Source organism: Haliaeetus leucocephalus, unplaced genomic scaffold (genome assembly GCF_000737465.1).
Source record: "Haliaeetus leucocephalus isolate CR32 unplaced genomic scaffold, Haliaeetus_leucocephalus-4.0 Scaffold206, whole genome shotgun sequence".
NCBI lineage: Eukaryota > Metazoa > Chordata > Aves > Accipitriformes > Accipitridae > Haliaeetus > Haliaeetus leucocephalus.
This window is the reverse complement of record NW_010972642.1, coordinates 7,035,698-7,053,745: the sequence shown is the minus strand read 5'-3', so window position 1 is coordinate 7,053,745 and position 18,048 is coordinate 7,035,698. Positions and strand designations below refer to the sequence as shown.

At 42.1% G+C, this 18,048-nt stretch overlaps 1 protein-coding gene across 4 annotated transcripts in view; it reads right to left on the bottom strand.

Annotated features, from left to right (window-relative positions):
- The window catches only part of WASH1 (WAS protein family homolog 1), a 45,384-nt gene that overhangs the window by 21,217 nt on the left and 6,119 nt on the right, over positions 1-18,048 (bottom strand). For all 4 annotated transcript variants that reach the window (XM_010566214.1, XM_010566216.1, XM_010566213.1 and 1 more), the window contains exon 2: positions 11,804-11,957. In XM_010566214.1, coding sequence (XP_010564516.1) covers positions 11,804-11,952 — 149 coding nt within the window. In that variant the 5' untranslated portion in view covers positions 11,953-11,957. The remainder of the gene's footprint in view (positions 1-11,803; positions 11,958-18,048) is intronic.

Sequence of the window (18,048 nt, the reverse complement as noted above, 5' to 3'; positions counted from 1 at the left end):
CTCAATACTGTTTTTCTGCTCATCACTTTTGCTGCAGTGATCACTGTACTTTCAACAGCTTACGACTCAAATCTGATTTCTTCTATTCCCTTCCACTCTTCCTTCAATTAGATACTTCTGCCCATGTGAGCATTGCCACTTGGTGCTTTGTTCAGCAAGGATCCTCCTCAGCATACCCTGAGGACTAGTGCCTATTCCCAAGATTCCTCCAAAATTTTGCTACAGTGAAAACAAGCCCAAGTACATAAGATACACTTTCTCAGAAACAGTTATCAGTCCTCTGCTAATTACAAAACATCATTGCTAACTACATCTTTTCCCTTTCTCACCCATGCTTCCAATTTGAACTTCCTCTCATAACAGATCCTTCCTTTCAAAACAGTTCTCTTTCTCTTAAAGGAAAAATTTCTTTCCCTATTTTTTGCAAATGGAGCTTTTTATTTCACAATATTTGCTCTTCAGAAACAGAACTTGTTTAGTGTTACTTCCTTCATTTTCCTACAATCAACTGCAGTCACACTCAAATCTCAGAAGGCACCTTCTATGATATATGCCCATCAACAAGCTAATTTGAGCATAAGTGCTTCTTCAACAAATGAGAGTAACTCTTTATGACACATTATCCATCTAACACCTTTCCTGAGTGATTACACCATTTTCTTACTACTCTCTTGAGGGATTTCTAGTTACTTTTCCCAAAAAAACTTTGAGCCCCCGGCAGAGATTTTTCTAACAGCATCAAAAAGCAGATGCCTCTGCTTGGACTGACAGCTGCTCTGTTATTTCAATGAAACAGTCTGTGGCACATCAGTGATCAGACATCACCTTTAGAGCAATTCTAGACACATGATTTCATTTTCCTCACTGTCATTTTAAAACTCATCTTCCCCACATAGTGACTCACAAATAGTCATTAAGAATGGAAATACTAGCTTCACAATAATACCAGAACAAATTTGTACAGTATACTTTTCAAACCTCCTTCCCTACCCCAAAAATGCCAGGACCATAAATTCATAAATTTTAATAGCCTAACCACTCGCCCTGTGACGTACTCACACAATAAATGTTCTCATGGACCAATGCCTTTAGCAGCAGTTAAATCCCTCATCCCAGCTAAAAGTAAGCATAAAGCATAATGAAGGGTACGATTTTGGCTGTGGGGTTGTTTTGGGTTTTTTTCCCCCCTAAATTACCCATGCGCTAGAAACAACAAAGAAAACCCTGCCTGGTGCTCAGTAACCCAACAGGAGTTGGGAGCTTCTCACCCTCCCTCCCTCAAAAAAGCCACACAAAGTCTGAATTTGTTCTGGAATCAACAAAATCCAGGATGCCACTTTAAAGAGTATTGTTGTTGGAGCAAAACCAAAGAAACCCAGTCATCAGGCCAAAGTGACAGAGAACAGAATTGTGGAGACTATGAACATTCTAGGTTCTTGGTGCCGGGCTACTGGAATGACTGGCATGTTGTATGTATTTCATAGATAATCAGAAAGGCTATTCCCGCTGTGCTACCACAGAGCAGAAGTGCAACAGCTTTACCTCCTCTTCTAAAAGGAATGTCCTGTTATGCCTTTTCAAGCCCATCAAGCATGTCTTCTTATTCAGCTTTGACGGTAGATCTAAAATGAAAGTCCTAGCAGTAAAATAAAACCAGGTATTTGCATTTTAAAATGTATATTAATCCAGAATAAGGATCATACTCTTGGATAAATTAAGAATGGACTCCAACTCAGACGATATTAAATTACCCACTTGGGGTTTCTCTTTATCACACTTTACCATCCAAAGCCTTCATCCCTGGCTCCAAAAATAATTTTTATCCCCTCTTCTTCCTAATGGCACAGCATGGTATATTCCCTCAATAAAATGATTGTCTGGAGGATTTAGGTGGAAGAAAAACAAGAACTTCTTCATTAGCATTTGCAAATGGATCCATTTGTTGTCTCCAAAAGTGCTGCTCGGTCTTAACTGTCAGTTGCATTTACACCCAAACTCTAACCTACCCCATTTGGAAAAGCCCAGTGACAGCACCACAGCTAGTCAGAAAGAAGGACCATGGAAAAAGAATTTAATCTGCCACTCAAGTGTGAAGAACAGACCTTTGGCACCGGTGTTTTCTACCGCAATTCTCCCCTCAGTGTACGCACTCCCACTTAGATAGGAGGGAGCCTGTAATACACATTTCAAGCCACTCAGTGTTATTTTCCAGACAGTTTTCTCCACACTAGATCCCTGATGGAAGTCATGCCTGTAAAACAAAGTGACTTATTTGCATCTCTTCCTCCAGGGCTGACTGAGCAGACAAAACTCATCCACAGGAACAGAAAACGACTCCAATACATGTGTGAGAGTCCAGCATCTGAAGCTGGTTGAGAAGGTAGAGCTATCACTTTGTATAAGAAAAGAATGACACGGCAATTGTGTCAAGAAGAGTGGTAGTGGGAGAATCTGACAATATTGCCAAACCTGTGGGCTAAGAAACTAGAAAAAAGGGAACATTTCTTTTGCTGAGGCACACGCTGACTTGTTATGATCTGCTTCTCCTTGGATATTTCCAGACATTAATAGCTACAGCTACTTGGGGTAAGAGGCTGGGGTGGAAGGGAACACCTCTCTGGATGGGGAAGTTCATAAGATCTTTTCCAAATCTCTGTTAATTAAAAGCCACGTCCTGCCCTAGTAGTTTATAGATGTGACTTATTGCTGGACAAAATTTCAGCCACTGCATCTCCCATCAAGTGGATCTGGATCCTTCCAACCCACAGCCATCCAAAGTACTTCAAGGAAAGGAAGTTTACTCAGCTGCACAACGAGTAGAGTTTCAGAGTTCTCCTGGAGAACCTTCTCAGGGCACCACAACTGTGGGAAGACATTAGGTAAGCACACTTAACAGTCCCATGCTGGAGGACTGCAGCCATGAGATCTCTTTGCATTAGTCACTCACAGGTGTGGCTGGGAGGTCAGTCGTACCTCTGCTGTCCAGGCAGCCCTCAAGGCCCAGGTCACTGCCTGGACCCCAAATTGACACTGACGTCCCACTAACGTACTGAGGGATTGGCACCACGGCTGTTAGCAAAACACAGCCAGAGACATGCTGTAGCCCAACTCATCCACACCCTACCGTCTAAAACTCATTTCCCTACCACACCTTCCCACCACACTCACGCTGAACTGCTGCCTATCTCCAACCCAATGCTACCTTTAAGGCACCCCCGAACATTTCTGAACATCACATACAAGTGATTCACATGTTAGCATCTGTCTGAATCGGGTAGAAACTCTGAAACAACATTCAAGAGATGAGCCTAGAAAAGGTGTCAACATGCCCACGCAGCTCTGGCTTCAGAATTAACTGAAAACAAACATGCAAAGGTGGACACTTGGTCCCATTGTAAAGACTTGCATTGCTCACTGGAACAAGTCTTTTTGGCACGTGGTAGAGAGGACAGATCACCACCACTTCTATCCCCTGCCAATTTTTTTTTTACTTTTTTCTTAAAGGGCTCTACTGAGAGCTCTTGCTATGCAGAAAAGCCTGCTTCAGGGTTCAGTGTGGAATTCTCTTCTCACATACCTTTAACCCATTATGGATATATCACCACCATTATTATTTCTGGATACAGTACTCTCATGCGCTAGGATATTACAACTTTCGGCCATTTAAAACCTCACTCCACTAATGCATCAGACAGTATTTCTGAAGTCCATAAGCCTCCACAAGCATCAGCTGGTTCAGACCCTGCTGGACTCGGCTTCAAAGAAGGTTATTTCACTGCAATTGCATAGTGCTTGGGCTCCGGACTGTCGTGGTTTAACCCCAGCCAGCAACTAAGCACCACGCAGCCGCTCACTCACTCCCCCCCATCCAGTGGGATGGGGGAGAAAATCAGGAAAAGAAGTAAAACTCCTGGGTTGAGATAAGAACAATTTAATAGAACAGAAAAGAAGAAACTAATAATGATAATGATAACACTAATAAAATGACAACAGCAGTAATAAAAGGATCGAAATGTACAAATGATGCGCAGGGCAATTGCTCACCACCTGCCGACCGACACCCAGCCAGTCCCCGAGCGGCGAATCCCTGCCCCGCCACTTCCCAGTTCCTAAACTAGATGGGATGTCCCATGGTATGGAATACACTGTTGGCCAGTTTGGGTCAGGAGCCCTGGCTGGGCATGAGAAGCTGAAAAATCCTTGACTGTAGTCTAAACACTACTGAGCAACAACTGAGAACATCAGTGTTATCAACATTCTTCACATACTGAACTCAAAACACAGCACTGTACCAGCTACTAGGAAGACAGTTAACTCTATCCCAGCTGAAACTAGGACACAGGCTCTTCATCCACTACCTTTTCAACCCAGAAACTGTTCAGTAAGCAAAAAGTTATATTGTGTCAATAGCAGAGAGGTCTGCTTGGGCTCCCACTTCTTAAAGCAGTAAAAGCGGGGGTAATTACACCTCTGTACTTTTTGTTACAAGTTAGTTCATAAAAGTTTAAACTGATTTATAGCAGTTGGGGGTATACAAAGTGATCCATCCTTCAACTTAGTCACAGCTCTGTCCTCAAATTGACTGTGCTTTAAAATAATTGTCAGTGAAAGAAGGCAATGTTTATCAAGATAATTGCTTCTCACCTCCACAAATGGGTCTAACATTTGTTTCTTTTGCCTCTTGCTGCTACAGACTTTATTTCCATAGATAGTTTTGAAACTGACTTTATCTGTTTTGGAACATGGCCTTTGAATAATAAACAAAGGTAGCTACTACATGTGGCATCTCTCATGTTAACATTGTAGCTCTTTATTAAACATTTAGAAAAGTTTTGCTGAGCCATAGGGAGTCTATAGATGGTAGTAAATTGATTTTAGCCTACAGACACATAAAAACATGAACAAAACCAAATTAAGTCAGAAAGCCACTATGAACTGCATGTGATTGGACCAAATGGTTTTTTTCATTAATTATTTTCTTCAAAATGCAAAGTTCTGCTGCATGAACAGAGTCTGGACAGCAAGACGTTCCTATGCTATCAAGAACTTATTTTTATTAAGCATGTTAAGATTTATCACAGACCCTTCTGGGACACCTCTTTTCAGGAAATCCAACTTACACAGTTGCAGACAGCTACATCCCTCTTACAAATGATCAGCGTTGCCATAATCAATACTCTAAAAGCCAAGGTGGGATTTCCCCTTGCTCATGACCAAAAAAAGAAAATAAGCCAAATGCCTTCAAAGCAAAGCCCTCCTTCACCGAAACAGCAACCTTGCCTCCCTCTGTTCTCTTTCAGTATCACTCCTTCACCTTTTGAGAAGCAGCAAATCCTCCTTCTGAGAATGGATCTGATCTCCCCAGAGTTGCAAAAGCAGAACGAAAGTTGTCCAGAGAGGAAGGAACAGATTCACGCCTCAGGATGGTCAAGCTGTAATGCATATTCTGCTGGGTAATTTCCCAGCTACCAAATTGCACTTACGTAGGTAGGTGCGTCTTATACTTCTTCCTACTTTTGAATCTCTTGCATGCTTTCTCAGGGAGTCTGTCTTGTCCTGTCTTTAAGGACCAGGGAGAGAATTAGCTCACAGGAACTTGAAAGCTGCTACTCAATATTGAATTTTCTCCAACAAGGCACACAGTACAAACAAGAGACTACCCTGTCAGGCTGAAAAAAAAAGAACCCACAAACTAAAATTAAACAACAAACAATATGTACCAAAGTTACCTAAGTTTCTCCCTTCTGTTTGCCTTTCCTATTGCACATGCAATCTGTTTTGTTCAAACTGTCTCACATTTGCACTAGATAGTCCACTACCATGAAAGGCCCTGTAAAAGTAGAGAGAATCGTCTCAAAAGCTCCATTAAGTCTGAAATTGTTGCCTGCCTCCTTTTGCTAAGCAGCTTTGAGACCAATTCCAGAAGTGGGAGAACACCTCTCCTGTGACTTTTGCATTTTCCTTCACTTTTTTTACTACTTACAGCAAATTGATATATCAGCAGTTTAGCATGATTGCACCTAAACCCCTCATTTTACTTTTAGTGACTGAGGATATGGGTAAGGCTTGTATTTCCTTTGTGCTCCTGGATGGCCATTTCAGCATCCTGGGCACAATATTCCATCATTTTCTTTTCAGACATAGAATCAAGCATTAAGAGCCCTTCCTCCCCACAGAAAGCTTTCTGCAGCTAACACAAGCTCATCTCATGCTTTGAGAAACATTTTGCATTAATGCTAGCACTGAGTCTTTTAGTTATTCATTAAAGTGTACCACTATTTGCAGACCTGCTATTAGGTGCAAAAAGTTTAAGTCTGCCTGGAGGAGCATACCGAAGGTGAAGCACTTCAATCTTTTCTTTAAATTGCTCGTTTTAAACAATGCTGAAGGCCTTGTTAGTGTACAGAAGGCTATAGCTCTCTTATCAAGTTCAAGCCTGCCTTGCAATCACTTAAGGCAGAACAGATTGATCACCCTCCTTTTTAGGGAATGGGATTCAAAGATAAACAGACTGCTAGTGAAAGAAACTGATGCAGAAGAGCTGTTGTTAGTAGACTTGGAGCAAGAGCTTAAGTAACCATCACTACATTTCAATGACAATGCCATAAGAAGTATCTCGCTTCCAGAATAAAATTTAGCATTCTGTTCCTCTCCTTCAAAAGACACACTTAATCTCTGGAAGTCTAAAACACACAGATTTTCAGCACTTTCTGAGACAAGCAAAAATCCTGTCTTGCTAATTCTCCACCATGTTTGTTTCATTTTGAAGGAATAACCTTTAAATGACTTAATACCACTCAGTCTCCTCTTTCCTAGTATTCCCATTTCATTTCAAGCTGTGACAGCCCTATCTCTGCCCCTTTCCACCCACTGCCCCACCCCATAGGCTGTCAAGGCATCTGAATTAAGCCTGGGCCTCAGATCCCACAAGATTTTAAACTTAGGGATTTTAGCAGCATCCAGAAAGAGTTGTAAACTGGACTCCTGCAGAACAGTCACACTAACCCTCTGCCTCTTTTTGAGGGCATAGAATGTGTGCTACTGCCAGCTGCCACCAACCTTCCAGGTATGCTGAGCTGACCCTCATATGTCACCTCCTAAAGTCTTCCTAATAGTTTGGGGACTTCTCTCAAACTACATCTTTACAAGCTTTCAAATTTAGCTTCCAGATAACCATGAGAGGTAAAACAAATGAGCAGTTTCTTACAAAGTATGTGCTACACTTAAGAAAAAAAATCCACATTACTTGGACATGCCTCTACAAGAATAACCAATATCTGCAGGCAAAATATTCCTCCCTGTTTTCCCCATGCTCCATGTCCTCATGTCTGCAGAACCATCTGCTCACTCCTTTACCTCCCTGTTTCTGCTTAATCTTCCTGGCAGCGAATGACTGCTCCTACAGACTCTCAAGAGAGGTATCTGAAACTAAACTAGACCTAGCATCCTCTCTCAGACAACCTCTGGGACAACTTCAGAGTACTGCGAGGTGACTTGCTGCTTAACAAGAGCTGTATCACTCTTAGATTAACTGGAGAAAAATTGATTCCCTGTGCTATAGCCAGCCTACTGGTGTAAAGTCACCTGAATGGTGACCCATCACGATGGAGCCCTCTTGACAGCTCTCCTCCTAGTAAAATCAAACCCTTACAGCCAGCAGAGGAACAACTACAATCCAGTGTCCAAGCTCCAAGCTGCATCCTAGAGCCACAGTGCACAACAAACAATACAGTACAGCTTGCAGCAAGACCCTTCTTCGCAAGTTTGCCCGAACATTTAATAATACATTCCACAGACCTCCTAAATGAAGTGCATTCTTATGGATATATTCAGTCACTCATTTCCATTATTGATCACCATGACTAATCACAGTAATAAGTTTAAAGCAAGCAGGGGAACACCCAAATGCATCTCATGATTAAGGTTTTGTTTGTATTTTCAATTTCAGAACTACTCACCTCTCAACCCTGCTCCTGTTCCAAACATCTCTTAAAGCTCTGCTGTCCAGCCAGCCACTCCTTACCTTCCTTAATCACACACTTACCAGGATGCGTCCTCATGCTTAATAACATTACCACAGTGCTTTTGTTTTCCAACTACTGCTTTCAGAAGTGTGGCTCTCAGTTAAACCTTTGTTTAATATTAAAGGCCTTTTAAAATATTTAATGTGAAATTCATTTGAATCCAATTGCGGAGGAACAAGAAAGGTATGCCTGTTTAGCAAAATACTATCCCAGACAAGCAAAAGACACTGAATAAAGATCTTTAAAAAGATCAACCCAGAAATTCTTCCATAAACTGAAAAAAAAGAAGCACAAGGATGATGCATTTTGTATACTGGACAACTTGCAGTTGGATCACAGGAAAAGGTGACCAGGACCTTGATAACAACATTCTAACCCCGAGTATTTATTTTCTTTCTACTGCTGTAACACTCCATGAGATAACTTGCATAAGCAATTTTCCACAAATCTGTTATACAAAAGTGTACACTCCGAATAATGAACTGACATATTAGAGGTTATTAACATCTCCTGGCAACAAAAACTCTCCTCAAAAACTGGGAAATCCCAAAAGGCAAGCCTAGCTAACCAGGGGGCATCTCAGGAAAGCTAAACCCATCATCTGTCTGAAGTACTTATCACAACAACATTCCTGTAAAAAATTCCACAGCACACGATTCCAACACAAGCTCTCACCCAGAAAATGCTGGTAATGATGAAACAAATAGATGAAAGACTACTGGTTAACTGAGTGTTTAAATTGGTCATTCTGCTTCCTGTGACCTGTATCAGAAGCCCTCCTTAGAAGTCCAGGAGTTAAACTCATATAGATATTATGTCAGATTGGCTATGTTAGAATATTTATGTTTTAAGCAGTAATGATATGTATTAAAGTCTCAGTAGCTACAGGCGATGAATCTGATCTTTACTGCAGCTTCCACAGCAGATTAATTACATGAATTCAGTTAACATACACAAGGTTAAAACTTCCATTACTCCAAAACATAACCCTGAAAAGTACGTGCAGCCTCTTGATCTCCTCAAAGTACTGATATCAGCACCAAGAGGACAGGACTTCCTAAAAGGACAGGACTGTTGACAGTACTGACCTAGGACATCACCCTGTACTGCCCAGCAGCCAAGAGCCTCTGCAGAATGTGGTACTTTGCTGTTCTCCACACGGAAGAGGCTGGATGGGCCCCTGATCCCAAGGGTTAGGAATATGACAGAGAGGGATGCTGAGCTACTCCCTGCTCTTTCTTAGTGATTCCAGATCGCAGTCCAGGTGCACTGTTAGCAAGGTACAGAGGAGGCTTAGCTGCCATGAGTTGCTTGACCTACTCTCCAAGACTGTTCCCAGTGTGTCTGCTCCAGGTCTCAGCCATAGTTTACCTGTTTTTTTGCACCTGCATGTCCCTTGATTCTCTACAAACTAATGAACTCTGCAAAGTGCCTCATTCACCATGTACCTTGCCATAGCTAAACTTAAGAGCAAGTCAGCTTGTTTGAGAGCGTTTGGAAAGAAGACAGCTTGGCAGAGACTTGTCTCATGGGTTATTTCCCAGATTCCCCAAACCAGGGGGAAGGGGAGGAAAGCTGCTTATCTTCTCTTGCCCAATTCTCCAAATGCAAAAATGTCTGTCTTGTGTTCCCTTAAGAAGACTGAATCCACAGGCACTTTTCACCACTGCTGCTTCGGCACAGCCACTAACTGGCCCAGGGAATATTTCTTCTACAACCAAAACAGTACCACAGCTGCCTTCAGCTGACATGTCAGCAACAACTCAAAGCAGAAGCTTTGATCAGCTAACATGGAAAAACAGATTTGGTTGTAGAAAGATTCCTCTTTCCACAGAGAGTAAGAGACGCTCTTTCACTCCACCTTCAACAAATTACAAATTGGCTTGCCACTCTCAAAACCACTGTACCAATCCAACTGTTCCCACAAAACAACCCCAGAACATCTGCATCTTTGTAGTACTGAAGTAATGAGTTTGACACATTCAGCTGAGTCTGCCACACTGAACAAGTTTCCTCTCCATCAACATTGCAAGCTGCTGTTTTGCAGATCAGAACAGTCAGCTTCCCCAGATAACGCAGCTCCTTCCTGGAAATGGAAGACAGAGCTGCCTTATCTCAGGAAAGGGAAGATAAAAGGTCACTCTTCACTAAGTGGCAAACTTCTCACCTTGAAAGCTTTGCCCCTTGATTGGCATGGAACAACCAAGGTCATGGAACTTTTAATCAGATGCCTGCGTAATTACTAAATCATTATTAATTATATCAGAGAGCTGAGACCTCAGAGGAAAGGCAAAGCAAACAAAGAGCCCAATGAAGCCTCCTCTGTTGTTGGAAAAAATTGGTAATTAAAAGTCATGAGTGCACCAAAGAGCAAGGGAACAGCATCACAGTCACTGTTCAGGACTCAGGAGTGACTTGCATGCAAAACAGCAGACTTGTCTCCCCGGGGAAATTACAGGGTACTGTGTTAGAGAGCAGTGAGTGGGAGGAAAAAAAAAGAAAATAAAATAAAAACAGAGAGAGAAAGAACCATTCCTGTTTTATCAATAGCTTTATTTGCCCCAGAGAAAGGGACAGCACTGCCAACCAGTCCAAAGTCTGAGAGGTGCCTTCCACATGTTTCTGGCAGCTCTAGAAAGTGTCCCAGCCTTATATCATGAAGAATTCCAATACTGAGAAGTGCACAAAAGAATGAGACCTTGTGTTCAACCTGATCCAGCCTACACACAGCTCTTGCCCAGGAGCCCTTGCCCAAGTAAAGACTATTCCAATGAAAAGCCTTTATTTCCCTCAGTGACCTGAGCTCAGCCTTAGTGACTACCCTTTCACCAGAGGCTGCCCTTCAAAGTATCACTACCAAAAATCGAAGAACTTCAATCTTCCTTTAAAAAAACAAAAAAACTCAAAAGAAGAAAGAATGCTATGGTCCTGCTCACACCACAATAAATCAGCCTAAGTAGTCATGATCCCAACTGAAGCCAAAGCAACTGCTTTTGCTAATCAGGCTATGAGAAGATACATGCTGATCTGTTTCTGTACCAATGATATGACACAACATCTCAGGGTACTGAGATATCAAAGATGGCATCAGATGAAAAAAGGCACTACGGTCTCTACCATCATTTGCAGGCAAACACAAGAATGTCTCTGATTTGCTATATAGGTAGTCTTACAGATCCAATCCTAAAGATGACCATATGCAAGAGGTGGCAAGTCTGGGCCAAATCCCTGAAGAGATCAGTTTAGATGGATTATGAGACTGTGGTGAGAAGAACAGACACTCTCATGTGCTCAGCCCTCCCAACATACAAAAAAAAAAAAAAGAAGCGCAAAACACCAGAAGCCCAAAGAGAACTGTTTGTAAGTCCCAGAGATCAGAACAAAGAGACATTTTCTACTCCACTGCTTCAATTACAATGAATCAAAAAGATATATCTTCAAGATAGTCTAAATAAGAAAGTCTCCCATTTAAAACATGAGCAGGAAGGAATAAAGGATAACTGCAGCAGAAGCAGTAATGCAATTTGTGGGACTCTGCCCCTGAATAAAAAATTAACAACAAACAACCTCTAGGCTAACTGTAGCCATTTCATTATGCTTAACTTTGACAGACCTGAATCCAATAAACTTTTATTGAAGTGCATCTGATCCTTCTTTATCCCTTTTCTGACCTTCCATTGCTTGCCAATGCAATGCCCTTTCACTGTTTCAACCATATCACCACACTGTTTCCTAGTGCTGAATGCTAAGCCCCCAACCCCCATGTGACAGCACCATACCTGTTGAAGATATCACCAGACACCTTTTGCAGATACTGAAGTGCATCTGCCACTTGCTGAACAGCCTCCTCCCTGCGTAAGTCTGGTTGGATCAGTGGGACTGAGTACGTCTGCCCTTCCAAAAAGTGCTTCTGGGCTACTGTAGCCATTGTGCCTAAAGAAAAGAGCAAATAAGTCATTACAGTAAACACACTTCCATTTTATCACAGCTTTTATTCAGGGACTTCCACTCTCTGCTCCCCTCATTACTTTAGGAAAGCGTTTGCAATGGAAATCAGTGAGCTGAGGAGAAAGGCACAAGTAGTAAGGTTGACATATTGGATTTTTAATAAATCCAAGGCAGCTACAGTGAGGTGGGAGTCTCTTGCTTATCTGAATGCTCTTGGGAACCATAATTTTATTTTTAGCATGATACATAACAAATCTCTGCTCAGTACTGTGCTGAAAACAAAGACCACACTTTGGAGCAAAGTCAGTTCAGGGTGGCGATAAGACACATCAGAAATCACCCTGTCTCCTCCTTCCATCCTCATATTCCAGATGGATATATTTCAGGTCATTCAACCCTATTAGCAAAATGCCGTATTTCATCTTATACTTCTGCTCCCAGAAACACAACCACAGCTTCCTTCCAAGAACAGCAGCTATGACATTACAGGGCATGCATGTGCACACACGCCCTTGCTCCAAGTAGGTTAATGAGAGTTCTTCCATCCTGAGACTCCCAGGAGCTGCTCATTGCTTCTGGTGACTGGATTTTTCCTTAGTAACTGTCTTGAAAGCAGCCTCCTTATTTTAGGATCCTTTCACATATAAAACCTAAATGGTCACTGAAATCTTTCAGTTGTGTTCAACACATGCACCAGAGCAGTATGCATGCTACTGGATGCAGCTGGGCCAATACCACTGATCCATAATTCAGCCAGGAGAAGGCTATACATCACCCAAGTTTCCATCCTGCCAGCCTTGCTCACCTCTCCCTCAGCAATTCCCAAATAGCCTGCCTCCCATGTTTTTGCTCACAAAAATAACAAAAAAGTTCCTGGGACACAGAGGAGGGTATAGAGAAGAAATCCATTTCTCTGAGCACATTAGAAATTGTAAACTCACAAATATGTTACTGTTAGGACAGCCTGATTAATGGCTAGAGTAGAGTGTCCATACAGTTTTCTAACCCAAACTCTGCTCGGCCTACACAACTCCCTTCAAACTTGTTTTCTCCATGTGTCTTGCTCATTCAGACTGTAAAAAAACAGTCTACAGCTGCTTATTACAGGGATTCATCATGCAGAGTGCTGTACATCCATATAAGAAAATACTCATTAAGCTGAAGAGAAGCAAAACAAAGGAGGATCAAAAAGTAAGTTATTTGAAACAGACAGAGATACCTCGGGACACGACACATTACCTCCATGGTACCTGGAGGTCTGCAGGAGCTAGTCCAGGGACCACTGCTGTGTGCAAGCTGTATTCCAGCCTGTACAGCAGAGCAGGCTGAAAATAACATAGAAACACAGCCTATACTGGAGGAATTCACAAAACAAGAGCCTGAAGAGATAGTTACAGCATAAAACAACTGTTTAATAGGTGAAAATTACGTGTCTTCACATATTCTTTAAATTCCCTATCTTGTTTCACAAAACAAAAAGATACCAGATTAGACTTGCCTGTAGCCAGTCCTGTACATTTAAGAAACACCATCCACCCTCTCGAGATTTGTCCTTTCTGATCCTACCACAGCAGGTTAGGAAAGAATTTCTGTAAATGTGATGTGGCTGTTGTTTTGGTTGGGTTTTTTTTGGGGGGGTGGGTTTGTTGTGGTTGTTTTTTTGGTGGGTAGGAGGGTGTTTAATAATGAATCATATGGGAGGTAAAAGAAGGAGGAAACCTAGGAGCCTTTCTGCAGACTTGCAAATTTGCAAAATCAAGCCCAGCCATCAGAAGACCTGGCTCTGCTGCAGGAAGCCTAGACCTATTCTGTTTCACTTCATGCATCACTGGCAACCAGACTCTGCATCCACACTCTTTAGCAGCAATGTTTGCACACTGATTAGTCTTCTTGACTGGGCCTATTCAGCAGGCAGGAAATTATTATTTAGTGTTGTAAAGCATACAAGTTAATCTGAGAGAAGTACAGCTAATTTTGAGATGGCATTTTTTGAACTGCAGACCACAGCCAAGCTTGAACCCTTGTGCTTTCAAATCTACTATTGGACTGACAATGCGGAACAAAGCAACCAGATAACACAGCAAGTGCGCAGTTAGGAGATACTCTGGCTCTGACAGCAAAACAAGTTTACAATCCTCCCCACCACTGGTCACAACTCTTTTGCTGCATCAATGCTGCTGATGGTTGGTATGCCTATTTTTAACTCAGATCAGTTCAATGACCCAATTTACCACAGCCAGATAAACAGCTGTAATTGCCCAGTCATGAAACAGAGTGCAAAGCAGGAGCAAGAAGGGGACTTCTTAAACTTGCTTCACTATCAAAACCATTACGATGTAATGGTAATCCTGCCCCACAGGATGAGAAGGCCAAGCTTTTCACCTCTAGAGGCCAGATGAGATTATACAGCCCCAGTATGATTTCCCAGACTCTCACCAATCCTAATTCTCTTTGTGACCTTTCTAAAGCCAAACAGTTTAACTGCTGACTGACAGATACTCACACTCAGAAGCAGCACTCCCCCAGCTACTACCAAACCGTTTCCTTCCTCACACTCAAAAGCTACAGACTGTTCTTCAGGACCCACTGCTTCCTTGCAAAGGGAGGAACACACAGTAGTAGGGCAAAGCAGGAAAAGCCCCAGGTGCTCCTGCTTGCACTGTCACAGTTCAGCTGTCAGTAAACTTCAGTTTCACAGCTTCTCAGTGCAGCCTCTCACATGAGCTCCAGATTCTCACCTTTCCTAAAAAAACACGTTAGAGAAATGTGGTAGACTCTGTGGGAACTGCTGTCAGAGACAGATACAAGAGACAATTCTTTCTGTGCAAGGTAACAAATTAGAGATTTATAGCAATAAAGAGGAAAAACAGCAACAGCCTTCTAAATGACTAGACTCAGGCAAAAATCGCATGCTACAGCTGCCATTTATTACCTTTTGTAACCAAACTAACTGGAGAAATGAGCCAGTTTTACAAACACTTTGAGTAAAGTCCTGACCATATGCTTAGAATAAAAGCAGAATTGCTTCCCACAACAGACAGGGACTGCAGGAACAAGGAAGATTTTAAAAGGAAAAAATCAAAACATTCCCAAAAGTCAGGAAGGAAAGGAAAGACTGAATGTCACTCAGCAAGACTGACTCTTCCTTTATCTCAACCTCCAGTGCATTGAGAAGGAAGCAGCACATTTCCTTGCCATGCTCCATTATCAGAATTAGGCATTACATAAAAAACAAAGTGCTGCAGATTAGAAATATCTCAACTCTCCCACCCTGCCCAATGGATGCCAAGCCTTTATGTAACATAGACATCAAAGGTGCAAATAAACTGTTCGTATCTTACACATGGAAGTGGCTTTCAGCAAAGCAACAAACTGGTTCCAGTATGACTCCTGAATCTTAAAGAGGGAGCTGGTGTGTTTCAGCAGAAAGTACAGCATCCTGGAATTAAGACAGCTGACATGAAACATTCAGATGCTACAGTGAGAAATGGGCACATAAAACCCCAAAGCAGGTATGATTCAGAAAAGCAGATGTCAGATCACCCAAGAGGTTTAATCATTAGTGGTATGACCACCTGTGGGTCACACTAGGCAGAAGAAATGGCAACACAGCGCTTTAGTGATCAAAGAGGCTCTGGAAAAGAGTTGGAACATCTGGGGGCTCCAGCCACAATTTATTCAATTATTTTTTCTATGTCAACCTTCATGATCAACACAAATGTGCTCTGGTGTTATATAATAACCTTATTTGCCTTATTAAATTGCAAACAAAGAGAAAAAGGTTGATTTCTCACTGCACCACCTGCTTACAAGTGCTATATCCTGATTTAGAAGTTCTGACGAGAGCTAACAACTGCTCAGATTCACACTTTTGCCTTAAGCTGTCTATGCCTTAACCTCAAGCAAGCTGGTACAAAACTTGTCAGGGCTGATGGCTATCCCTCTGCACCCAAAGCTGCTCTCTCCTTCTCAGTTCCAACATCCGCACTAGCAAAAGCTGAGCGAAACAACAGCAGTGGAAAACACAACATCAGCCTCCACCAGACTGTCTCACCTTTCCAAAAGGCTTACACCAGGACAGATACAGGCTGAGCACTCCAGGGCTTTCAGGTATCTGGAACCAGCAACTGGTCATACTGTTCAATCATCACAGGCAAGTCTAGTACTCTGATGGCTACATAGAGATTTGCAGCTCCGAACCCAGAGAAGGAAGTATACAATTCACTGCTCTGGGTAGGTAGAGAAACACTCCACCTGTTTTGCTCAACTCTTGGGTTACTTCCCCCTGGACCCAAGAACAAAACTTCTTATGTCAAGGCTAAGCCCAAGAGAACTTGTTATGCAGCAAACAGAATAAAAGAAGCAACAGTAAAAGAAGCAACAGTCCTTTAAAAAATATTGCTCTATGGACGACTGATCACCGAGATGATTATCTACAAACAAAAAGACCCCACAACCTTAAAATATCTTAATTTTTCAAGGAAATGTAAACAAAGGCAATACAAGAAAATAATGTGGCTGCCCTCAACACAGGCAGAGACTGTAAAGCTATATAGAAGCACTTACCAGATACATGCTTTGCTATGAAAATAAAGGGAGAATAAAGCAAGCCACCAACAATACTTGCTTCCTTAACATGCTTCAAGGGACTACAGTAAGGGGCTTCAGGGGAGAAGAGGGCTTAAATACCTTGGAAAAAATCAGTGTGTATCCTTCAAAGATACAAGGGCTGCTTCAGCAATTACTGTGCTGCTGCTTCTGTCACTGCATTGGACAGGCAGAATGAACTAAAGGCCTTTAATTCCCACATGCAGTAACCTCTCCAACAAGAAGTGACTGGCTATCTTCAGCCCTATGTCTCTCCTTTGTAGGACCCTAATAAAAGATCAATGCATTGTAGCCACCTGCAAGGATGCAGAAATCAGCAATATGCAGTAAAACACAAGTCTGCATATCCCTTACCACATACCACTACACCACCACCACCAGGGTGGTCCCACAGTGGGAACAGACAAAGTCACAAATGATCTACAGATTAAGATTAAACACACTCAAACGATGGAGTAGAGACAAGCTTTGGGCATAGCTTATCACAAGGTGCTGTCCTCTCTGATAGAGGAAAGTCACATCCATGACTTGGTTCATAGCAAGAAGTCATCTCAAATTCCTCTCTGACAGTAATTTCTTACACATAGTACTTTCTATCATGTTTATCTGAACAAACACCGTCCCATCCTGGCTGACAATAACAGACCTCTGTTACTTTCACTTTCCTCTGCTCCAGTCTAGTGTACTATACTACATCAGCACATTGCTCGCAATACCCAAACGTGGCTTTTAGAGCTCACAAAGCTCACAGCTGCTACAATGTCTGCTGTGTCTCATCACAAACTTCTACTACTGTACACTTAACTATGGTACTCTGTAGTACTGTACTATACTTAATATACTACTACATCATTCTCATTCTCTACTTTCCACATAGGCTTCCCACAAAATTTCAAATCATGATCAAATCTGCTGGCATATTCAAGTCATATCTTGGTTGTACTACAAGCTTGCCTAGAGGCCATTCCAACAAAACATCAGAACTAACTCCTGCAAGGAAAAAATAAAAAAAGATAATTGTATCACCTTGCCCTCCACAAATAAAGCACACTCCTATGAGTTTACCAGCTGCAAAGCCAGGGAACTGTATTTAAAAAAAGAGACTTAAAATGCTGGAAAAGCAAAACATGTCATTGCATATGCTCCTCCTGTTAAGGGACAGCATAAGGCAGTGTGTGCACATGCCCTCACACAGATGTAAACACGCAATTGAAATGAAAGCTAGAAGTTGCTTACACTCTGGTGGTAAATGCAGCACAAGAGCCTAGATGTAAGTCCTATTTTATGCAGCAAATGATCATTCTGCCCTGTGTTGACATTCACTGGAGGGTTGAAATATAGTCCTCCAGCAGAGCACACAAGAGGTAACTATCCTGGGTAGGAGAGGAGGATGTATTTCCAGCAATGAGATGAGAGGTTCACCACAGTCCCTGCGCTAAGCCAACTTTACCTTTTTTTGGGGGGGGGG